At 37.0% G+C, this 24,127-nt stretch overlaps 1 protein-coding gene and 1 non-coding gene across 2 annotated transcripts; both read right to left on the bottom strand.

Moving 5' to 3' along the window:
* Positions 1-709: 709 nt before the first annotated feature.
* Positions 710-22,965, bottom strand: LOC145775916 (uncharacterized). Its single transcript, XM_082587322.1, has 16 exons — positions 22,728-22,965; positions 21,250-21,380; positions 20,408-20,591; positions 19,733-19,924; positions 14,520-14,637; positions 13,906-14,012; positions 13,581-13,720; positions 8,892-9,027; positions 8,467-8,678; positions 7,104-7,261; positions 6,216-6,328; positions 4,441-4,579; positions 3,589-3,714; positions 2,386-2,581; positions 2,185-2,299; positions 710-1,086 (listed from the first exon to the last, which is right to left on the bottom strand). Exons 1-16 carry the CDS (start codon positions 22,798-22,800, stop codon positions 890-892), a joined length of 2,337 nt encoding a protein of 778 aa, XP_082443448.1. The 5' UTR covers positions 22,801-22,965; the 3' UTR covers positions 710-889.
* Positions 5,612-5,761, bottom strand: LOC145776455 (U12 minor spliceosomal RNA). Its single transcript, XR_014290245.1, has one exon. It is a non-coding gene; the product is annotated as a U12 minor spliceosomal RNA (small nuclear RNA).
* Positions 22,966-24,127: the final 1,162 nt, after the last annotated feature.

Genomic DNA, 24,127 nt, shown 5'->3' with positions numbered 1-24,127 from the left:
AAGGAGACGAGACGGAAATGCTTACCTTGAAGTCCACCTTCTAGAAAAATACATCTGTGAAAAGATCTTTACCCTCTGCATCGGCGAGGAATTTTAGCTTTACGTAAAGTATTCACTAACACACATTCACAAAAAAAACTAAATTGCTTCAAGCCCATCTTGCACTGTTAACTCAACCTGTTGATTTCCCAGACTTTCTTGAAATCAAAGCTCTATACAACCAGTTAAACTGCGGCTTCGAAGGTTTTAACCAATCCTGATCGCTATCAATGCTTCCCTCATTTTTCCTAACGGAAAAACAAAAACCTACATAGGCTACATGTGGTTATCCTGTAGGCTACTTCATATTTGCAGGTTGCACATTTTAAGCACTACCGCAGCAAATGCTGAAAAGCGACCCATTTTTATTGCCACTCTAGCAAGTCAAGATGAAACCAGTCTATAATTAAGTAATACCGAAAGATGAAATTTTAAAATCCCTTGCACCCGTAAAAACTTTCTGCCTGCACCAATACAAGTATAGCCTAAGCTAATGACGTTTAGCGATGCAAGTGCATCTTACATACATTATCGGACTAGGAAAATATCAATTCAATTAAAAAAATGTTGATAATTGTTTAATTGAGTAGCCTAGCATCGAAAACAGCTTACCATTGGTAAGCCTACCACAAGCTATGAATCATTGGGCTAAAGAGCAAAAGTGAAGTATATTTTCTTGAGGTGTCCTTTCATTTATTTTTATCACAGAAAAGACAATGTTTCATGTCATTTTGCACAATCTACAGTAAAATAAGTGCTGTTTCGGATCTTTATTTATGCTACATGTGCTGAAAATACATTCAATGGAATAATTATGACGGTTGAAAATATTTAAGTGTCATCAATTGTTTTATGAACTGCAACGGGTCAGCATCCGTTTTACTGCGTAGTTTACAAGAACATATACGGCTACGCTTCCAATGCCGACCAGGATCATTGAAGTCAATCCACATGGAACTTCTTTGTCTTCTGAAATCGAAGACCTGAACCGATGATATGTGGTCCTTGTGCCGAAATTTTGCGTCAATACGTTGCTAATAATTCCATCTGCAACGTACAAAATGTTACGATTGATTTTTTGATCTCATTTTAACACATAAGGTGTAGAATATAAGGGTCTAAATCTTATAGTAACGAAAGCTGCTGTTGTTTTGTAAAAACAAACTACTTGTGTTAGGGAGGGGATTTTGGAACTGGCAAAGTTTCGCTGTGAGAAACAGGTGCAATGGGTGGTGGTAGACCCATGCTTTCATAAATCAGTGATCTTTTACCTTTGGCCTATGTGATATTTAACAATATTTATCATACAGAAGTAATAGTTGGCACGATGGTTTGTGACTCTCTCAAAACTCTTTAAACTACAAATGACAAAGCTCTTTTAGAACCCTTTACCAACATTTAAGATTAGATTTACAGCTGCCACAAAGTACATAGAGAGCCCAGGCCTTGTCCTAGTCTCCAATGGGCATCCCAAAATACCATTTATATGCTGCCCTGTAGACTTACTTGCCTTCATCATTTATTTTGTGTGAAATGTGCTTTCCACCAACATTATAGCCTATTCACAAACATAATAAAAACAATCAAGCCAATTTTTGCATTCTATATTGGGAAAAAATGCAATAGCGTCGTTATGGTAGTCTGTATCCAGGGGTTCTAAAAGTCTTATTTCCGACTCCTTTCAGCTAATCAAATTTTTTTGAAACTTTTACTTCAAACTGTGTTAAAGAAATCTTTATTTACACAACGATAATGTTAAGAGAGTATTCAATGCCATTTTATTGTGAAGTAGGCTAGTTTTCAACGGGTTGGCTGAGCGCAGTACCCGTTTATGCAAATTGGCCTAGTGACAGTCAACGATCGATGGTACTGTACAAAAAACTAATCGTATTTTTGGAATCAGCTCCTCGAAGTCATACAAAACAATAAAAATATAAAGCTAAACAAAAATTTTGCGAAATTTTGTTACATAGTGTAACCTTTTTGATAAGAAATATTTTGAATTCGATAAACAAAACTTGATTTAAATGTGCCGAGTTTGAGAATGATTAGGCATTTATCCAGATACTTATGCATTTATCCACCGCATACCCAGTAACCGAGAAACATTAAGTAGCCAAAAAACTATTGCTCAATTCAACTTACCATTGTCAGACTTGGTTTGCATCATTTTTATTCTCTTAGACACAATAAAGTGATTTAAACCTTTGCCTTTCTTTCTGTTAGTTTGAAGCTGAGTGGAAGCTGTAGCTAAAGTACTCTAAAAAAGAAAATAAGTTCAAAATATATTTTTACGATCATTGGAATCCAATAAAACCACGACAAAAAAGCGGTATTGTACTTTACCGGGATAACGTTGCTTTTAGAAGCTCTCTTGTTTCGAATGGGGCTGGAGTTGTTAGTTGCAGACAAAGAATCAATTAAATCCTGAAGAACTACTGACGCTTTCTCAGCATTATCAATTCTACGAGAAGATGACTCTGTTGCACCGTTGTCGCATGATGGCAAACACACCTCAAATCCAGTGTCACACACAAATACTCTAAAAAGTAAAATAGAACATTAAACAGATCAAATCAACAACAAACTAATTGAATTGGAAATGGCGTAAAAAGAGAGAAAGAAAGTTTTCTTCGAAAGTGACTTTGCAGGTAAATGGGAAGAGGAGAAGTGGACTTTTGAAAAGAACATGGAAAGAGCAGGTGAAAATTGGGACAGAAGAAGGGTTATGCGATGGATAGAACGAGATGGAGAAGTTCATAATTGACATAATTGATAACGATTTGGAGCGCGATACGGAGAACAGGAAACAATACTTTGAAAAAATGTATTGCAAACAAAAATTGTATTGTTCATTGATTTTTATCAACCCGAAGTCGGCGGTTTTTTCAACGAATCCGACTCCGGATACACCCAAATTTCATCGACTCCACGACTCAGTTTCCGCAGCCTTGATTTCTTCGTTTGTTAAGTCTTAACCAACTGAGCTATCGTAGCCTCACTCTATTTTGACTTTGCTGTGGTGTGTTGTATCAAAAGCCTAGCCTAAGTGTCCTAGACTGTGAACCAACTATTCGAGCTTGCCAGGTGAGCTGGGAAAAATCAAGCTTACTAGTCCAGACTTGACTTAAAATGGTTTTCATGGGAAGCAATGAGCTTCTTGTCAATGAAATTTGAATAACTCATGTTTTCGTGGTGGCACAGGTTTGTGGTGTAGCAATGGCTTATTGGCTGGGTGGCCGAATGGTGAGAACGTCTACTCGAAAGGACGACATCGCTCCAGAGCACGCGACTGTGTCTCGGCAAAGACACTTAATGGCATGCCAAAAGAAAGAGAACAGCTGACTCGAAGACTAATATGTCCCTTCGCTGCTTCCTGTTAAATTGAATCTGTGATCATAGTTATCGCAATAGGAGAAAAATAAAACCTTATTATTATCTTATTTTTAATATCTAAACAAAAACGAAACAAATGCTCAACACTGCCACTAGCTCCATTCCAATACAACAGATACAACAGCTTAGCGTACTTTTTCAAGTTAATCTTACTTGCAAACAATAAATATATCATTTGTGTCGGATAATGTTGTCCATTCAAAAACACGAAAGCCCCATCTCCCTGTTGATGAAACGCCATTTTCTAAAACAGTGGTAAATCCAGGGTTTGTGGAGCAACTGTTAAAATATAGATAAGTAGAAGAATAAATGTTTAACTTGCTGTACACTTAGCTTACAGTCTCAATTTTCTTACAAGCAAAGTTTAGACTTGTTTTGATGGATTAAACGGAATCTTTAACCTCCGCTGAGAAACCTTTTAAATATTCTGTGTAGGCTTGTTCAGGGGGTTTCTCATACTTGCAGAGCCTTTGAGTCGCTGACGCAGGCTTGGTCACCGAGATTGATGGAATGAAGTTTCCCCTTGTTACTAAAGTGTTGTTTTCTTTGAACTATTGTATCCACCAAGTACCGTTGATTGGAGGTGGGAAAGCTGTCCTTGAAGTACTTTGCTCGAGCGCTCACTCCGAAGGTAAAATCACAGCTGGTTGAATTTGCCGTTTGTTTTTGCACAAAGTCGGGCGCTCAACTAATTGAGCTGTCGTGGCGGACTTGTCAATAAAAACTTACACATTCATTAAAAATAGCCCATAGACTGACAGAATGTTTAAGTAGAAACAATTTTCTGACTTTGTGAGCAAACACGGGAAATATAACTTACACGAGGGAAACACTGTCCTAAGTCCAAACCGAGTGATCAGGACAGGCAAAAGAATGTCATTATCTTGCGTGCAAAACTCGAGAAGTATACTTCAATGTTTTCTATCAAACCACTTATTGTGTTCATGAAAGAATGGTCAGCTACTTTTAGCCTACTAACTATTGTCAAATTTGTAATGAACTAACCCATTTCGAATAAAGTCGTAAATTGGTTTCTTTGTCGCCGAAGTATCGGTAGCATAACAATGTTCAAGGACAAGAGCTTCATTTTCAGGATTGGTGATTGAAATTGTTCTCAAGTCAACAGAGACGTACAGAACTTCACCTGTGACAAAACAATAACCAGAGTGAACCTAGCTTTTGCCTACAAAAGGGTCTGCATATAATTTGTGTTGCATCAAATAATTGCTTGGCCTTGTTTTGATAATAAAAAATTTCTGATTTCTTCAACGAGAAAGGACAAAGTTGGTGCAAAGAGCGGGTAAAGCATTCTATTGTCTAAATTTGAAATGTTTTTTTTTTTTTTATCACACGTTAGAGTATTTTAACAGCCAAAGTACCACACTGAGGAGTTGTGTATATAAATAAATATATGGCTAGGACTATAGGTTACAATAAATACTATAAAAAGTGCTCAATGCCAAGCAGAGCGAACTATATCAAATATAGTTACTACTCTCTATTCTATTTGAATAAGGACCTTCTGATGATCCTTCTTTTAGGATGAAACAGGCTGTAGATGTTTTAGAGAGTAATAACCATATTTGATGGCTAGGACTAGATATATGAAAAGATCTATATGACTAGCCGAAAACGTTCGCTTATTGTTTTTATAACGTTAAATGTAGTGTTGTTGCTTAGTTATGTATGTTTGTGGTTTAAAAAAGTAACCTCTCTACCCAAATTGTATATATAAATGAATTAACGAGTTATTTCTGTTAAGTGTATTTTTCATTTGTCGTTCTCTTTTAGTAATAGGTTGTCTTTTTGTGGAAGTATTCTTACCTAGTGCATTTCAACTGTTGACAAGTAGGCTTGGTGACTTTGCAAATTAAAGATATTGATGTCTAAACACTAATTTTTTTTATTGATGTAGGCTACGTTTTTAAATTCTTGGTTTTGCCGTCTTTTCCTTTTGTTAGTGCCAAATTTGTGTATTCACTTTGTTTTTCTGTACATGTTAGCAATGCCTACGAACCATCGATTTTCATAATAAAAGCAATACAGAGAGTTAGTTCTTACATGAACTGCAGACAGCTAAGTAGGCTTATCGATTTTCATAATAAAAGTAATACAGAGTGTTAGTTCCCACCCAGCTAAGTAGGCTTATCGATTTTCATGATAAAAGTAATACAGAGGGTTAGTTCCCACACGAACTGCAGACAGCTAAGTAGGCTTCCACAGTAGGAGGACCTTTAACCCTGCAAAAATCAGGAGCAAGGCTAAACCTTGCTGGTCCGCGCGTCACCACGGACCGTTATTTTCCTTACTCAGTAGTTTACGGCACGAAAGCAACATGGCGACGTTTGTTTAAATAATAAAATTATATTTTTTTATTTGTGGTGCGCAAACAATTACTTTTCTTGCTCGCAGTTTGTGAACTCAGCTTACTTGAGTTGTTTTTTCGATGACAATTTCAAACGATGTAAAACGCAAATTATAAAACACTTGAATTTCATCTCCTCAGAAACATAACGTTTGACATTGACATTTGACAATAAGTCTGCAATGCTTTCATCTACTTCATTAAATAAGCTAGTACTTTTTCTTTTGTGGCTGGTGTACAGAGGTATATTTTTAAAAACACAGCCTGACCCTGGTATCAATAAAAAGAGCCGGTCCAAACTTTGCAAAATTGCACTATTTTTGAACAACAGAAATTAAAAACATGGAAACAAAGAAGTACAACCTTGTGAAACTAATCGATTAACACAAGTAGGCTAAGTTATGCTTGGACTTACCTTCAGCTACTGTTGGAGATTCTATAAAGAGAGAACTAGATAAATAATCTTGGTTTCTGTACAGTCGCATGTCGACATGAAATGTACTTCTTTCAGTTTGGAAAGCAAGTGTTCTGCAATAAATGCAAGGACTTTTGTAGGCTGTGCTATTGATTCTACATTAACATTGGTACTGCTATTTAGCATTCCTCAAATGTTGGCATTTGCACAACAATTTAACCTTTTTAATTTATTAAGAATTGATTTAATAAATAAATTTAACTTTAATATAACTTTAACTTTAATTCTACAGTAGACCTACTATAACTTGGTTATAATGTATTTCTCATTGCATGCCCCGTATCACTAGATCAAGCACCACAGTGACCACTGGTCACGCTAACAAATTTCACAATAACTTCATCAACTTCTGCACCAGTTGTTTTATAAGCAGTGGCAAAGCAAGAAGTTTATGTTAGAAGAAAACCATGCTTGAAATGGGCCCACTGTTGCAATGATGCATATGCTGTATTCTTGATAGAAAATTTAAAAATCCAAAAAGTGCATCTTCAGTTACTACTGTATTGCATTTAAATAAGCTATGCAATACAAAGTACTAACTTGATTGCCGCCTATGATACAATACAAATTTGTCTTTAGCAAGTCTGTCGTCTAAGGAAATTCAATAACTGGTGTCATATTGTCTGTCCCATGTAATTGCTTTACGGCTACATCAGTTTTATAACTTTTGTTTTATGTTCTCATCAATTCAATCACAAAATTTAGAGCTTTCTGTTTCAGTCATCCTCTTTCACAATTTTAGGTATAGTTCAAAACCTATAGACTCAACTGATAAAATTTTATGTGATGATACTAAAGCAAATAAACAAAAAAAAATGTATGAGTTACCTGACAGTAGGTTGTATCCCAAAGCCAAGTCCAGCGGTCATGTTCAATTTTTTGTCGTAGACGCATGTCAAGTCAAGCAGAACGACAGTGGAACTTGCTGATTGGTCTGATAGTCTCCACAATACTTTGTTTTGTATCGTGTATTCATCACCAGTAATCTGGTTTTAAAACGTAGATATTAATAAATTGTGGTATACTTTTTTTGTGTTTAAAACAGTTATATATTCTTAAAGTCACGGTCCATATCAATGGGGATCTAAACGTCTAAAAATATTAATAGCGGTTCTTCGAAGAGCCTATATCTCGTGATATCACGTGGTAGAGATGTATATAAAGGCCATTGTTGGACATGCCCTTTGTAGCGCCGTCACCCAAGTCAGCAAAAGTTACTTTTTATATGACGTTGAAACAATGCGAACAAACAACTTTGTTATCTGAAACGTAATGTTCTGTTTTCTACCTACATCACTCTCTGTCAAGCTAAATTTTTGAAACAGATGAACTTGACCCATCTCGTGACAGTCATTAGAGGTGCTTAAAACGAAGCCCAATACAAAAGATATGATAATATACAACAGTCGATTTTCTACACACTAAAATCTCAAATAGCATAGTAAAATTATTAGGTCAAAGTACAGTCAATGCTAAAAAAGTAAGTCAAAATAAAAATCGTTCTGGTCACTGGTATGGCATGTTAGTCATGGTATAAATGAATTATCTGAAGTGTTCTATTTTTGTTACAAAGTGTCGCTGAACGCACTTATAGAACATTTAATTAACATAATGTAATAACTGTTTTCCGTGCAAACGAAACATGGCCCAGGTGTTGTCTACCATTTACGTACTTCGTATATTTTTGTTAGAATTGACATATACTGTGTTTTGATAAACTATATCTGACGTAGCAGAAAAGCTGAAATCAAAATAATCTGAATTTGCTTCTTGAAAAATCTCTGATTTTTGTATTGCAACGTAACATTAAAGCAAAGCATATAGGTGCTTTCAAAAGCCCATAGTTTTTTTTAATTGATTTTTTTCTAATATGTTAAAGTTCCAGTCAACACATGTAAATTTTTCAATGCGTTATATTCTCATGTATTTGTTTCTACAGTACTGGCTTCGTAGCTACACACATCCTTAATTTTCAGGCAATAGATTTGTTTACTGTGATCTAATAATCGTGCGAAGTAAAATCCGTGATTTTTACATTAATTAATTTTTCTAAGAGGAATAATTATATAATGTGTATTCTTGGGATATTAATTTATTCTATGGCAAGCAGGACATAACTTCGAAATAAAAGATAAGGCCCTTCTTTTCGATTAGGCTATCATGATATTAAAATCATTCTATCATTGTTTACATTCACAACAGATCCACAGCTTTTGTCAATAGGTGGTGGTATGGAAAGGATATATTCGGTTCTATCGTTGTTCAATTCGGCAAAGCATTGTGGTGACTCTGATTCTTGGAAATGGATGTATCTCACATCATCAATTAATCCTTCATCAGGTATTACCCTTCGGTCAAACGAAACTGAGATCGAATCGTTTCCACAAACCAAGTTCGGTTTTCCTGAAATAAAAACGAAACTTTCATCTTCAATATAGCCTACACATTTATCACAAAAAAGCTAAACTACAAAAAAGGCAGAAATCTGCAACTTTTTTATTACTTATTCATTAAATTTGTGTAGTAAAAAATAAATTCAACACAAGTGCACCTTGATTTCGCAAGTGACTGCCTCTACAGTGCCTTAGAAACCTGACTATCTTTACATCTACCTACCGTAATCGCAGTGTTTTCCCATAAAATCAGATGGACATTCACAAATGTACGCTCTCGCAACACTGTCAGCTGGGACGCATACACCGCGGTTATGGCAAGGATTGATGGTGCATGGACAAGAACCAAGTGAGCATATCTAATTAAATCAATACGTGAAATAAAAGAGTTCTAATCAGTTTCTTTATTTTTAGTTAGGTTTTAATTTATACAATGGTTTTCAACCTTATTCGTAGTCAGGATCTCCGAGAGGGGGGGGGGAGTCGGGCTACTTTCCCCCTAACATAACATTGTAAAGGAAAAACGAGTAGTTTTTCGTTTTGTCACTTTTGAGGAGAGCCCATTTTTACTACTAAAATAAAAATTTACCAACTTAAAAATAAACAAATTTTTGAATGAAATGCGTAATTACAACTTTAAAAGTATTTTTCGATCATTGTTATGTTGTTCTAACTTGGAAACTAGTGCTGCTTTGGCTAAGCGTGTATTATGTTTGCTTGACCAACTGCACCTTGACATGAAAAACTGCGTTTGCCAGGCATATGATAATGGATCCAACATATTTGGAAAAGTGTCCAAGCAAGATTGAAGAAAGTATACCCTTCTTGCTTATTTTCTGCTTATGGATGTCATTGCTTAAATGCACTAGAGTTGAAGTTCATGGCTTATGTCATTTTGAATTGTAGCCAAGCCAGATAGGAAATTCTAATGAAAGGTATACCATTTCCAAGCAGCCTACTTGAGCAGTTTCAAACCTGTGCTTCTCTGCATTATGTAGATCACAGTCCTAAGCGAGATTCACCCTACTAACCTATTTATGCAGCGATAAAGAACTGTTCAATGTTTTGGCCCAAGAGGAGGCTCACACGACGACAAATGGACAATAAGCTGGAAGTTAAAGAAAGATGTAATCAAAGTTACAGAAAGCTGGAAAGTAGGCTACTCCCAAGTTTAAGTTGTTATAGGAACTATGAATTAAAAAAAAAAAATTCTGGGAACGGAACGCTCCAACAACTCCGCTTCACCAGCTCAATCTTACAAACGAAATTTATTCTACTGTAGCCTACGCTATGTTGCAAAGGATTCGCTAGCTGTTGGTAAGTTAGTTTATTAACAAATGTATCAACAAACTCAAAGATATCGATAAGTTTGAAGTCCTATGGAAATATCATTGTATGTCTGAAGTATAGTTGCAGGCATGTGGAACAAATTTAAACAAGTTGTACAACAATGACATTTTGGATAAGTTGGTAGGCTACTTTTGAAAGAAAGCTACCCAGCAAACTTGAGCTGCAAACCGGAACGCATCACCCCATGATATCTCCTCAAGGAAATCATTGATTGCAACTTTCGAAACACTTTTCTAAATATTTTTGTTGCTTTGAAAACTTGTTACGGCAACCGGTAGGCTACCTCCAACGATTGCGAGTTGAAAACGTGATTTTAGCGCACAGAAATTTGTACGAATTGTTTACGTTCCATCACGACTCAAAATCGAGTGAACAGTTTATGCATGTTGTGCATCAAATTAGACCTTGCAAATCTTTAAATGTTTGATGCTGTGATCCACTTTGCATTGCAAAATGTTTGGAATAAATTGAATGCTTTGTTGAGATATTTTCATTGCCCGCATGGCAGCATTGTGTGTTTGCAATTTTTCCTTTATTTACTGTAGGCAGGGCCGGATTTAGCTGACGGGGGGCCCGGGGCACTTTTAGATCGGGGGGCCCCGTGCAAAAAATTTTTTCAAGCCTACGGCGCGTAAAAACCATCTCTACGTCTACACTCTACAGTAGCATCAGTCCAGTACTGCACAGCATTTTGCAGAAACTTTAAAGGTCAAAAGGAATAAAATAACACAAAATCACATTTTTTCCACATGGGGGGCCCTTCAAAAGTCGGGGGCCCGGGGCAACTGCCCCCTCTGCCCCCCCCCCCCCCCTAAATCCGGGCTTGACTGTAGGTTATACTAAAATTACCACCTCTATAGCAATTTCGATTGACAACATGACTGAAACCAACGCAGACGCAGTGACGCAGACTTGTCATGGGAGGAGACGTTATCACCGACCCAAAAGCGGCTCTTGCAGAATTCCACACAATAACCAGACAAGAATTCATCAGCAACAAGTATTCGTCGGCAGCAGTGGCCGAGTGGTTAGCGCGTTGGGCTCGCAGTCGAGAGCCTGCATGTTCGACTCCAACTACCCGCACTTGCTGTTGTTTCTCTAGGCAAGAAACTTTACGATAATTGCCTCTACCCAGTGATCGATTTCGAGTAATGGGTAGTACTAGATTTAAGTCATAAGTAGAGTAGACAACCGGAAACAGACATTGCCGTCGTCTGCAGCGTGGGTCAGGTGTACGTCGGAAGACGTACACCTGACCGTCGGAAGACGTACACCTGGTCACACCTGGCACGTCAGACCTGGTACGTCGTAGTCACACCTGGTACGTCGGAAGACGTACACCTGGTCACGTGGATGCACGCTATACACGCTATACACCTGAATGCATAGCGCTCAAGTCCGCTTTCCCACAATGCAGGATAAAGATATGAAAAACAAACAAACACTGCCTTAACACTAGAGAGTTTGAACAAACTATACTGCATTCTTTGGATATGGTGCATTTTTCTTGGAAGAGTCTTTATTTGGGGCCGGAAAATCGTTTTGGTACGGGACCTAAATTCTCCTCTCAACGGCCGTGGCCAAAAGGCACCATATATGAGGTGTATATACCATATAACTTTACTGCAATTCTTTCAAGAGAAAATATTGAGCAACATTGGCAATTTTGCTGCAAGTGCAGTCGAGTGATTTTTGTTGATTTTCATAATTATTGAAAGACGTTTTGTGATATAGATTTCGTCAACCTAATAAAATAACTGCCTAAGTCATTTTCTTGCAAAATGAGATATTTATACGAAAATGATCCCAAACACAGAGCAGTTGTTTTGTCTACGTCACTTGTTCAGATTGTTCACTACAGAGTATACAACATGCTCAGTAATTAAACTGCCTAAGTCATGACATGGACATAGGCCATTTAATTTCTTGCCTAATTAAGTCATTCGATTTTTGACTTAGGCAAAATGACTTAGGCAGTTTTTTTTATTAGGCTGTCGGTATATAAACTACATTGTTTAAAATCGAAACTTTCAAGGAATTCAATTTCACGATGAGAAAAGTAGCCAAGTTCGACTTAAGACACATGATGCAACGCATGATACATATTCGTTACTTGTATTTTTGCTGAAAAATGTTTTTTTGGGGCCCACATATAGTATTGTTTCTCGACCAGTCATGATTTCTCTCGGAGGCCCTGTTCGTAGTCACAAGTCTTTTTTAATGAAATACCAAACCTATTGCCGTTCAAACGTCTACGAGTGACCCTGAATAACAGTTTTGCACAAACATGTTTAAATCTACTGAATAAATTTCACTACTTTCTCTTGAAATTAATGCATTTACGTATCGTTTCAAAATTTAGAAATCAACCTTTGCGTAGCCCAAATTTTGAAAAACACTTGTGCAATACAAGCACGGTTAAAGTAACCGAAACTTAGATGATATAAAATAGTGTTTGAGCGAAGAATAATATTGCTGTTAAAACGATCGCGAATCTAAAAATGATTGGTGAACTGCAACCAAGTGGGAAATGTCTAATATATCTAAATATTTTGACTTGAAGATCGACGTCAGAAATCTGCGTACAATTTAGATACGAAAGCTGCTTTAAATCAAAAGCAAAATAAAAGACGAAAACTCTGGTCAAACTTCAACCTCTTGCGTGCCGTAAAAGGATACTGTCAAAACAAAAATAATCGCGATAAGCTTAGCCAAATAGACAAGTCTAGCTGAACGTGTTCGCTTTGCATATGGCAATGCTTCTTATACCAGGTGTGGCAAAAAATGATAACATGTCTAATTAAATTTAAAAAATATAATAAAAGCTATGGCCAGATCATATTGCTCTTTAAGCAAATAATTCAATGTTATTTAACCCTGAATGTTCAATGTTGTTTTAACTCTCATGTGATACTTGATATTGGTTCTCACGATAGATATGTGATCACGACATGATCGCATTATTTTGGGCCAACTCCAATGAAAATTACTTTGTGTAATGCATTTTTGGGTGTCAGTTTTAAAAAGGATAGTATTCGTTTATTTTTTCGTTTGAAACGTAACAATACTTTGACAAAGTGTCACATTGGTTGGTTTTGATGTGTAGCCTACCTAATTTTGCAATTGTACTTTTCATAGTTCTTTGCAAAGTCGAAGTTTGAAGTTACAGTTTTTACCCCACCCGACATAAAATACAATTTATTTTATCTTTGGATGTCCAGCTGTTTTACAGCTAACAAAAAATATTGGTAATCCTACTCAAAATTGTCTTGAAAATTCAACACTTTTGGTGACAGCTTGGCTGGTTTTTAATCTTTATCCTCGGACTGACAAAGCCTTGATTGGTTATTACTGGTAGTTTCGCATACTTGTAGAGGCTCTTGAAGCAGGGCCGGTTACCGAGATTGACAGAGTGAAGTTTTCCGATTGTTGAAGTGTCGCTGCCGGGGAAGTATTTCATCTATTTAGTGTTGAAAATAGTGAATAAAGTTACACTGCAACAAAAGCTTTTTGCAATTTTCCATGAGTTAAGAGTGGAGTTTAGAGATCTAATTTCGTTTACCTCGGTTTCTCTGTCTGATCCTATACAAGCAGCAGACGAGGGGATGCTGCCTGTACAAATCCGGCTTCTAAATCTTGTTCCATTTTCACACGATTTCGAACAAATGGTCCAGGGGCTCCACACACTCCAACCAATCAAGCCTGAATAGAAACGCGAAAGTTTATTAATCAAAGGTGATGATGATGTCTATTATTATCTATGTTCAAAATTAAATTTTCATATTTGAACCATGTTGTAAAGAATGTGACTGCACTTGGACTTAGCAGTGGGTTCTCAGGTTATGTTTAAAAATACAGTGCACAACTTCCCAATTAGATTGATTTACCTGATGAACCGATGAAACGTTTTGGCTGAAAGCACCTTGGACCTCCAACCATAGCAAAGACAGTGTCGTTGGCATAACAGCAGTCATATTGTTCCGTGCATCGTTCTCTAAAGAATTTTGTGTCCGTTAAACCCATCGCTCACCACTTTGATGACAATTAAAGTTTAATTGTCTAAAAATGGAAACGTTTTTCTCTATATCTGAAATGGAGTTAAATGGTTGCATCTTGGACGAGAAGACTAGAGATTGACTGCTTTCAAGTGACCTCTCTCTGGAGTCCACGGATGTATCGCCAATTTCTAAAGTTTAGTTACAAAACCTCGTCCAGAAACGGTTAAACAAATGTGATGTATGTAAATCTTAACAAAACTGAGCACAACAGATCGGACCTGGTTACTATATCATTGATGCCATTTCACAACTAATTGGTGAAAATTAAATTATTATTCTTTGTTATTATTAATAGTGCAACTTAATTAGAACCGACTGGATTAAAAGATGCATAGAATCTTGTGTGCTCTTGCAGCTCTCGCTTATCAAGTGTAGCAGCACGTACACATTCTGCGATATTGATGTCTGTGTCTATATTACGCGATGCAGTGGAGATAGAGTACCGTGTTATTGTGTTGGGATCACCGCCGCATGCTGCTTTTTCTTCTTGCTCAGTTCGTATGCATGTGGAAAAAATAGGAGTAGACCCCGCAATTTGAAAACCTTCTGTTCCAAATACACCTGACCGACAAATAATAGCTTATGGTTAAAATTGGTTTCTTTGAAAGAGGTAGGATGGACATTGCTTTTCACGTTTCACTTATGTTTTGTGATAGTCTTTGCAACAAGGCGTAGGCTATATTTTACTGTATAAGCATATCGACATCAATACTCTCATATTTTCTTACACTAAATATTCCGAGCTCGGTCAACTTTGCATCACTTACAAAACCATGATTTAATCCAGAGGTGACGAACCTGCGGCCCGTCAAAGAATTTTGTGCGGCCCGCAAAACAATTTCACAATCGCTCATGCATTAAAGAAAAAATATATCTCAAAGCTGTTTTATGCCTTCACTGGTACACCTTTCTTTTGCCTGTGCGAACAGTTCTTTTCTAAAATGCACTTTACAAAAAGCCGTTACAGGTCGAGGCTGGCAGATGAAAATCTTAGTATGCAGTTGAGAGTTGCCACATCGTCTGTTCGACCTAATATTGAACGCTTAGTCAAGCAAAAAACTTTCCAAAAATTCCACTAAGCAAAAAAATTCAATGCTTCAACGTTATTTTTTAATACTTTTTGTTTCAATGCTGCATTAGATAGCTTCAGCTGTATGATTCGCATGGGCTTTTGTTTGTTGTTTGAAAAAGAAATTGTTTCGGAGCATAATGATCGAAACATTTAGTCAACTTGAGCAAAAAGGATAAAGCCAAAAAAGAAGAAATCATACTCATATGAAAGCAAACGCTTCGAAAATTAAACTGTCTTTATTATCAGTGCAAGTAGGGGAGACTCAGGTAAGTTGGCCCAATGGGCAAGTTGGCCCACTCTAAATAACTTTTTAAGTAAGTTACAATAGTTATTGTAACGTATCATAAACACACCGAGAAAATGCTGTTGAAACTACCTTATCACCAGCTTGGGAGGCTCTAGCAAGCAGTAGCCTATAAACTTGTGAGCTCGATTTTAGTATGAAAAATTGTGATTTTTAAAATTTTTGGATTTTAGAATTTTTTACATGTCGTGTGAGTTTTTTCTTACTATATAAGAAAGGTTTTTATTTAGTGAGTGCAACGCTAGGGTAGTTATTAAGGCTCACTTTGACAGTGAAGCCGTTGTTAGAAGCTCGATAGTTTGACATAAATTTTAGTTTTTACAATATGGCTGCCATGCAGGAAAGTTGGCCCATTTCGTGGGTGGGTACGTTGGCCACCATGGCCAACTTGCCTTCATGAGGTATTATATAGAATGAATGATAATGGACGAATTAATACAATGACTTATTTTTTCAAGATTGAAGCATCAAGTATCCAAAGTATGCTAAGTAAATCACCCCTGATTTAATCAAACTTACTCAACCTCATCGCATTGCGGACGTTGTTAACGAATCAGCAGTCAAGCAATTATCAAAATGAATCTTTGAATGCGAATTGCACGTGATTGCAATTCAAAAGCCAGTAGGATACAGCGTGGACGTCGATGTTATGGCATCAGGACTGGAAGCCAAACGTTAAGTCTCATCTGCCACGGCAAACAGGATTGCTATATTGGTGGTTTTAACTCCAAATTTTAGAAACTTGACATTTTTTTAATACACTTTCCGACTAAAATATGGCACGGTCGCAACACCTTAGGCCAGGGGTGTCCAAACTTTTTCCAAGGCGGGCTAAATTTGATAGTGCGAAAGTGCCAGTGGGCCATTTGCGTAAAATAATTTGCAGCTATAGTGATATGCGATGTTATTTAACGTCATTTTCATACAATAAAGCACTATGCAGGTTTAAGTATTTTTTTATATAGGCTACATATCACGGAATGTGATAAGTTAGGCTATATAAGTTATCTGCTCTTTCACCAGAAATTAGCACATCCAGAAACTTTGTAAAACACAACTGTGTTACTGTGAAGGATAAAACTGACGTCTTGATTTCTATGCCTAGGTCAAGTCTGGTTCGAGGTTAGTGACAAACAGGCGTAAAATACCAACTAGTCGCTCGGCTTCGATATCAAGCGGTTCTTGTTTAAGTTCAACCTGATGTTTTGTGAATACTGTACCGTAGACCAGGGGTCACCAAATGGCGGCCCGCGGGCCGCATGCGGCCCGCCACGGTGTATCGCTGCGGCCCGCGGAAGGTATCAGCGTACAAGTGTAACCAAAACTACTTTTCTTGAGGAGTCAATGAGCATGAAGGTGAAAAATACTTTCCGGGAAGCATATTTTCGCTTTGCATACGATTCGACCGACCGACCATTCAGATTGTAGTTCTAGGTGGGGGTCGCTCAACGTTATTCCAATGCGATGTCCAGCCACACTGTCCCAGTGGTTGATTAAAACGTCTGTTTTCGAATTTTGAAATTGTCTGTGAGCATAGGGTTGCTTATTTTAAGTTTGTAAGTGTCATGTAAACACTAGTGTGCGTTTCACCGTCATTGTGTTTCACGAGCAGTGTTCCCTTTAAGCAAGTTTTTGTTAGCAAAATAGGCCGGTGTGCCAACTCAATTTATAATAAAGTGGCAAAATATTATATATAAATTTAAAGACATTTTCTGGTTGTATCAAGAAAATGAAATATCTTCTGACAGGTGTTGGTTATATTTTCATAAGACAACTTCTGGTTGTATTATGAAAATATTTAGTTTGGTAGCCTACTGCAAAATGTTGTTAATCAACAATTCTTGCCATGCTGATAAGCACCGCAAGTGACAGTTGTCTAATAATCGAGAAATACCGTTTTATAGACTCTCACGAAAAGATGAAAAACCAACTCATTGCCGTTTTAGAGGGAACACCGTTTATGAGTTGCGATAGAAACGTTTTTTTCCGTGATTTCTACAAGCGTTTGTTTCATGGTGCCTAGTTTCTTTCTCCCTGTTATTGGAGCCTATTTTTGGCTGGTATGTTAGCAGCATAGCAGGTCACTGTTGTTGCCTGTATTGCGACGTGTCAAACATTTCTTTGGTTACTGAAACTGTTAATTGCAAGATATCTTTTGCGAAGCGAAGTGACAACATCACTCTTGCTTGGCGATGAATATTCTAATGAAACCGTTCGCCTCGCTACAAGTGCGCAAAACAAGTGGTCTCGTTTATTAGACATTGTTAAAGAAGTCAAAAGTGTTGTTAATGGAGCTCGGCCTGGCAGTAGCGTTGTTCGACTAATTTTGTTGCTGCGGTATTCTAAGATAAATAGTAACAACATGTAACGCTGAATAACTTACTGGGTACGAAATGCGTTCATTTCTAGCATTAGAGTCAACCTACCTAAAATTTTATTAGTGCTGCCCGCCACAGCTCTCCTTAGTGCCAAAGTGGCCCGCATGCAAAAAAGGTTGGTGACCCCTGCCGTAGACTAATGCGTATCGATAAAACAGAGTTTTTTAAATTATGTACAACGCTGAAAACAAAACGCCACAAATATATCAAGATGCCAAATTCAAAGTAGCCTGCCAAACGCATTAAAAAACGCTCAAATGTCTAAAATTTGGCTTTAAAACCGCCAATACGACAATCCTGTTTACCGTGCAAAATGAGGCCTAGCGTTTGGCTTTGTCCAGATACTAATATAGCGACCTCCATCGCTACAGACGCAAAAGACAACATCCAGACGGTCAAGCTGGAGTAAAGTAGCCTATATTGATAAGTTTCAGTGGTGTCATGCAGTGCTGTATTCGTGGGGTATACGGCGGTATACGCAGTATACTCTCTGTATTTTCGAGCAACTATAGTAGGCCTATACCTTCTGGTTTTCCAAATAGAGTGCCTATGCTATCCTTAAGTTACTGATTCTTGACAACTACTAACTAACTACTTAACCCTTTGAGGACCAATGGTATACGGGTGTACAATATGGTACATGGGTGTACCCTGAACCTGTTCTGAGAGTTCTATTATTCAATCAATTCATTCAGAGCATTGTTAGCAGAATGCAAATGAGACTTTGTGCTAATGCCGACACTAACAATGGTCAGGTACTGGTTGATATTGCTAAGTTTGCAACCTGAAAAAATGATAGAAGGAAATTTGCGTCATGGAGAAGCAGAGGTGAGAAGAATTTGTAGACGCTTTGACATTGATGAAATACAGTCAATCCAAGGGTTAAGAGACTTTAGTGAAAAAGTTGAAATTGTGTCCAATAATTTGAAGCCTCTCTGGACAGCTATTTCAACTTTCCTTGTTCTACAGGAGAATGTGAACGTGGTTTCAGTTTATTGAACGATATTATCACAGGTTCAAGAGCATCGCTGGTTCGACTCTCGGGGTGTGCGCTTGAGCAAAGCACGTTAAGGACTGCTCTCCATTCAGCGGCATCTAATGGATGGAATAGTTCCCCGGCAACAAGACTTCAACAATCGGAAACTTCGCTCTGTCAATCTCGGTGACCGGGCCTGCGTCAGTGATTCAAAGCCTCTACAAGTATGCGAAACTGCCAGGATTAAGCTCTGCAAGAAGCTTTCCCAGTCCGAGGATAAAGATTCAATCAATCAATCAATCTTTGCTTATTGATAATGTCGGCTGTTCGATGTTTACTAAACTTAATTGCAATGGACCACCTGTAGCTCAATTTACTGCTAAAAAAATGTGTAAGATCCTGGCTGCCAAACCACCGATCAGCTAAGGATACTAAATCCCAAATTTGAAAAGATGATAAAGATGTAGATTCCTCTCGGCAGGATGTAACCAGGGAAACAGGGAAAACCAGTTCCGTGGCCGAGTGGTTTCGCCTTCGTTTCTGGTGCTGGTAGATGTGAGATCGATTCCGGGTTAGGTCAAATTAAAAAGACTTTTAAAAACGATACCGATTGTGTTTTTTCTTGTGTAACACAGTGAAAATAAGTTGGGTAATAATGTAATGACATCGTCGAGCTGATCTAAATTAAAAATGAGCCCTGTCGCTAAAAGGCCTTAGCTATTGCAGAGCAACAATAAATAAAACCATAATAATATTATCTTGAAGCAGGGCGAATGTAGCTTACGATACGTGATAGCATTTCATTGCTCAGACAGGATTAAGGCGAGATTACGAAGTCAACCAAAAGAATGAGAAAATAAAGCCTGCAAAACAGAGGCAGAAACAATCTTTTTACGACACACAAAATATTTGAAGATACGTCTTACCAAATACGTCAGATAAGGTTGACGGACATTTTCGTGCGAAGTTGCATACTCTTCGCTGATAAGTATTTCCTGAACAATTCGCTTCTGGAATCCTACACTGGCGAAATCTCAATTGTTCCCCTAACTCTCCGCATGACTGGCTGCAACGGCCCCAGGCTGACCAGTTGGTCCATTTGTTTTGCTGTTCATGAGCTGAAATTCATAACAAATTTATTTAGAATCACCTAAAACTAGGTAGCCTACAGTTTATTCAAAAAATGTAAGTTATATGATTGTTTTTTTACAGTCATAAAATATCAGTAGGGATAGATATTTAGATTATTTAGATATTTTATGTTTCTCAAACTTTTTCTTTGGCAGTTGGCTGAACTTACCAACTGGTCCTGGCATCCCCTCTTAGAATGACTGAAAAGTAATAATCACCTATAACTCAGAAAGTTGGTTGAAAGCCTGATAAACAACCATGGCTTCTTGCGTCAGTTCTATAATTACGTAATCCAAGTCATTCAGCATCTACGCACCCCCTGTGAACTGGTCTCACACCTCTTAGTGGCGCGTGCACCCTTGGTTAACAACCCCTGATTTAGCCCAATAACCAATACCATATGAAAAAGGGGTGTTCTTAAAGGTTGTTAAAGCCAAGTCAACCAATACCATATTTAATTTATTTCTCACACGCTGAAGTCTGGCATGTGGTCCTGTAGTATCTTCTCCGCCTAACGTGGTCAATAACCAGTCTAAAGCCGCAATCCGTATTGCAGTTCTTTAACCAAGCGAATCGTCCACGGACATAGTTGAGATTGCCGCTTGAGGCCAACGCGAATTCTCGGGAGTACTGGGAGGTTTGTAGGTTTATGCCCTGTATTAAACAATACAAGGCAAGTAGTGGTTAGCAATAGGCTACCAACACGTGACAGCTCCGGAAAAAAATCATTCCCAAGCACGAATAAAGCATAAACCAACCAAACTCGTACAATTCTAAAAAATGACATTTCACTTTTTTTTACAATTTTATTTAAATCTTAAATTTTTATGAAATAATCGCGACCGTGTCAAATTGTTTAACTTATTGGTCTTGTTCGGTTCGAAGCACTTCTTACGTTAGCGCTTTTACCTTTATTTAGACCTGTTATGTTTGGCATGTTTTTTTGCTGTAGGCCTAATGGTCAGAAATAAAAGCAACCAAAACTGAAATCAAAATTGAAAGAGTGCAGATAAAATGATACCAAGGTTTGAAGTTACATCTAATCGTCACAATTTCTGGTCATATTTACTCGTATCGATATGACTGTATAGCTAAAGCTTATGGCTTATAGCTGCATGGCTTATAGTACAAAGGATAGGGATCTGTAGGTCACCATCGTACAAAGTATGCTGCGAAAACATTATGTGCTTCAAAAAGTTTGATATACAAAATAAGGGAAAAATTGTTAAAGCCAGAAATACCAAATCAAGCACTGATGGTATTTTTAAGCGTTGTTATATCATATGTCTGAAAATATAAGTTGATTTCTTACTGCGCATTCGCTCCCCAATAAATTACAAGCATCTTTAGCTACGGAAAGGTCTTGAAATGCAATGGTTACGTTTCTATGAACAAGGTATCCAGGTAGAAGTCCTGAAACGTAGCGTCTGTAGTTGCAGTCGTCTGAATGAATAATAAAAAATGCTCTACTTTTGGTTTGTAAAAATTGCGCTAAACTGTGTAGTGTAATCTAAATTTAGCCAAATTTTCGAAGCAAAGAATAATTTGAAAAGAAAAACAAAGAACTTTTCAGCGTTACCTTTGTTTCCAGAGACAACTTTAAATGCCAATTCAAGAATACAATCGGCCTAATGCCTTTCCTGCGGTATTGGCTAGCTTGAAATTTAAGAAGAAGATTTTGATCTTTGTATCATTTAACAAAGTAGTCTATGTAACTTCATATAAAGTCACATCATAAAACGTTCTTTAGCAAATTCTGACAATGCCAAGACAACCTTGAAAGTGTCTTAAATTAGCTAAATCCTTGAAATTACAATTCGGAAATTATCCTATCCCAAATTGTAGATCAATTTCAAGTCCTCAAGAATTTCTCTTAATTTAATATGTTCGATGTCTTGTCATCACTGCGCTGGTGAAACAAAAAAGTCAAAACAGAATCTCCGTCTGCAGTTATTGTTCTTAATTTTATACAAACTTCACTTATCGGTGGCTTATGTTTGCTTTTTTAAAGTGACGGTATGTTAATTTGTGTCATTGTAAGATAAAAGATGCGTTTGTAAAATACAAAAAAGGATACTATTTGAGCCATAAGGTATTTCATTCGTTTGTTTGAGTTGTTTACGCAGTCTTTGACATCTCTTTCTGCTTTTACATAAACACAAACGCGTTCGAAGAAGTCGTAAAGTAGTTTACACAAATTTTTATTTCGTCAAGTCAACGTTTAAAAATATCTTGGTAACTCTAAATTTTTAAAAAGTAGCTAAAATGTGTCTTTCAAAAACTTTCGCAATGTCAAAATAGTTCTACATATCTCTGAAACAATAATTCAACAAATCAAAGTCATTATTTACAACTATTGCAGGTATAATAATATTCTTAATTTGCAAAGCAATAATAAACAATTTACTGCTGTCTGAAAAGACGTCAAAATTCAAACTATATAAAAACATCATAAAATGTATAACGTAACAGCATTCTACCTGTAACCTACACAACGTACCGTATGCGTTTTTATTTCCCAACTTGCTAATGACAAAATCTATTAACAGTTTTTCACACGCGCGCAATTGAACTTGTGGTTACTTTTCTACAATTTTTAAAGCTGCATATTTTGCATTAACTTTCAATTCCTGCTGGAAACGTTTTGCCTTTCAAAAAATTGCAAGGCAAAAAGTTTCAGCTGCAGTAAAATTACCCTTGTGTATATTATACGCTACTGATTTTTCAAAAATTACTCATTTGGCAACTAGCAATAATAGAAGCAAATAAGAAACATGCATGTTGTCTAACCTGCTGTTGTAGCAGCACTGAAAGAAAAAAACAAAGTCAGTAAATACAAGAGTCCGTTGAAATTTAAATCCATCGTAATCCGTTAATTCTTTGGTTGGTCTCTAGATTTTCCACAAGTTTTCACTGCTTTGCATCTGCACTTTAGACATTGCTCATTTGTATCGATGAATAATGAAATAAACTGAACCGTTTCTATTTTCCTTCAAATGGTTCCACTTTCTATTCTCTTTTCTTAGATATAAACTACAAAGTTGATTCTACCCCAATCTTTCGTCTGATTTAGAAGTTGAGCGCCACAGGTTATCTTTGAGAAGGTTGCTTGATCTTTAGAAAAGAGATAAAGGAAAAAAAGGAAAACACACAAGAGACTTCTCACGCACCGCCAGTGGACGTCAGGCGGAAAAGAGGCAAAAACGCCCTTTTATGACAGCAAACACATGTCAATCAATCTAACCCAACTACTTGAGAAGTGTTTTTACTACAAATTGTCTGTTACGCTGCTGTTGATTTATCAAACGAAAAATTGAAATTGGTTTCATTTGTCCAATCCTATTTCTTGAAACAATAAATTAACAAAAATACTTTGGCTACAAATAAAATCAGGATAGCAAAACGCTATTTTATTTTGTTTTGATAATAATGTAAACTACGCACAGTGACCATGGCAGATGTTAATTTATTTTCATTTTTTTTGCATCAAGGTTAGCCTACAACGAAGCTATTTTTATCAAAATCATTACAAGGTATTCTGTTCATTTTTTAAAAAACAACCCAATAAAATATGTTTTATGTCTATTTCATTACCAGACAGCAAATCAGTCGTTTTTTACATTGATTCAACATCTGCTGACGTTGAGTCAACGTAATAATGTGAAAACGACTGATTTGCTATCTGGGTTGTTCTCAATTGTTAGAGACTGCTCTGTTGTCCACTGTAATTTGACTTGTGTAATAACACCATTGCAACAAATTATTGTTTTATGACCGGATACTGCTTGTAGACAAAACGCTTCCTCAAAATTTTTAGTAACTTTTGATTGTGGAAACATGCTTTTCGCCTTTTGGCTTTGTAAGTGGCTTTCAATGTTGGCGCCAAATAGGCTATGAGAAAAACACTAATTGGATTAGCCTACTGACTTAAAAACAAAACAAAAAAACCTTGTGATCTTATAAGTTAGCCTATACCGTAGGCTACTTTAAAATCGAATATGTGGCAAGTAATCTTAATTTGTACTTAGCCTATTAGGCTACAGTCTGTGAATGTTTAGTATCTCATGACAGTAGCGGACCAGGGGGCACTTAAGCTAGTCATGTGCTAACCAAATCAAAAAATAAATCTTTTTCCGTTTTTGCTTATTTTTGTCACTCACTATACCTCATTTCTTCAACCTAAGCGGTGG

The sequence above is a fragment of the Aplidium turbinatum genome, chromosome 8 (genome assembly GCF_918807975.1).
Source record: "Aplidium turbinatum chromosome 8, kaAplTurb1.1, whole genome shotgun sequence".
Lineage (NCBI taxonomy): Eukaryota > Metazoa > Chordata > Ascidiacea > Aplousobranchia > Polyclinidae > Aplidium > Aplidium turbinatum.
The sequence above is the reverse complement of the archived record's forward strand: the minus strand, read 5'-3'. Positions and strand labels throughout refer to the sequence as shown.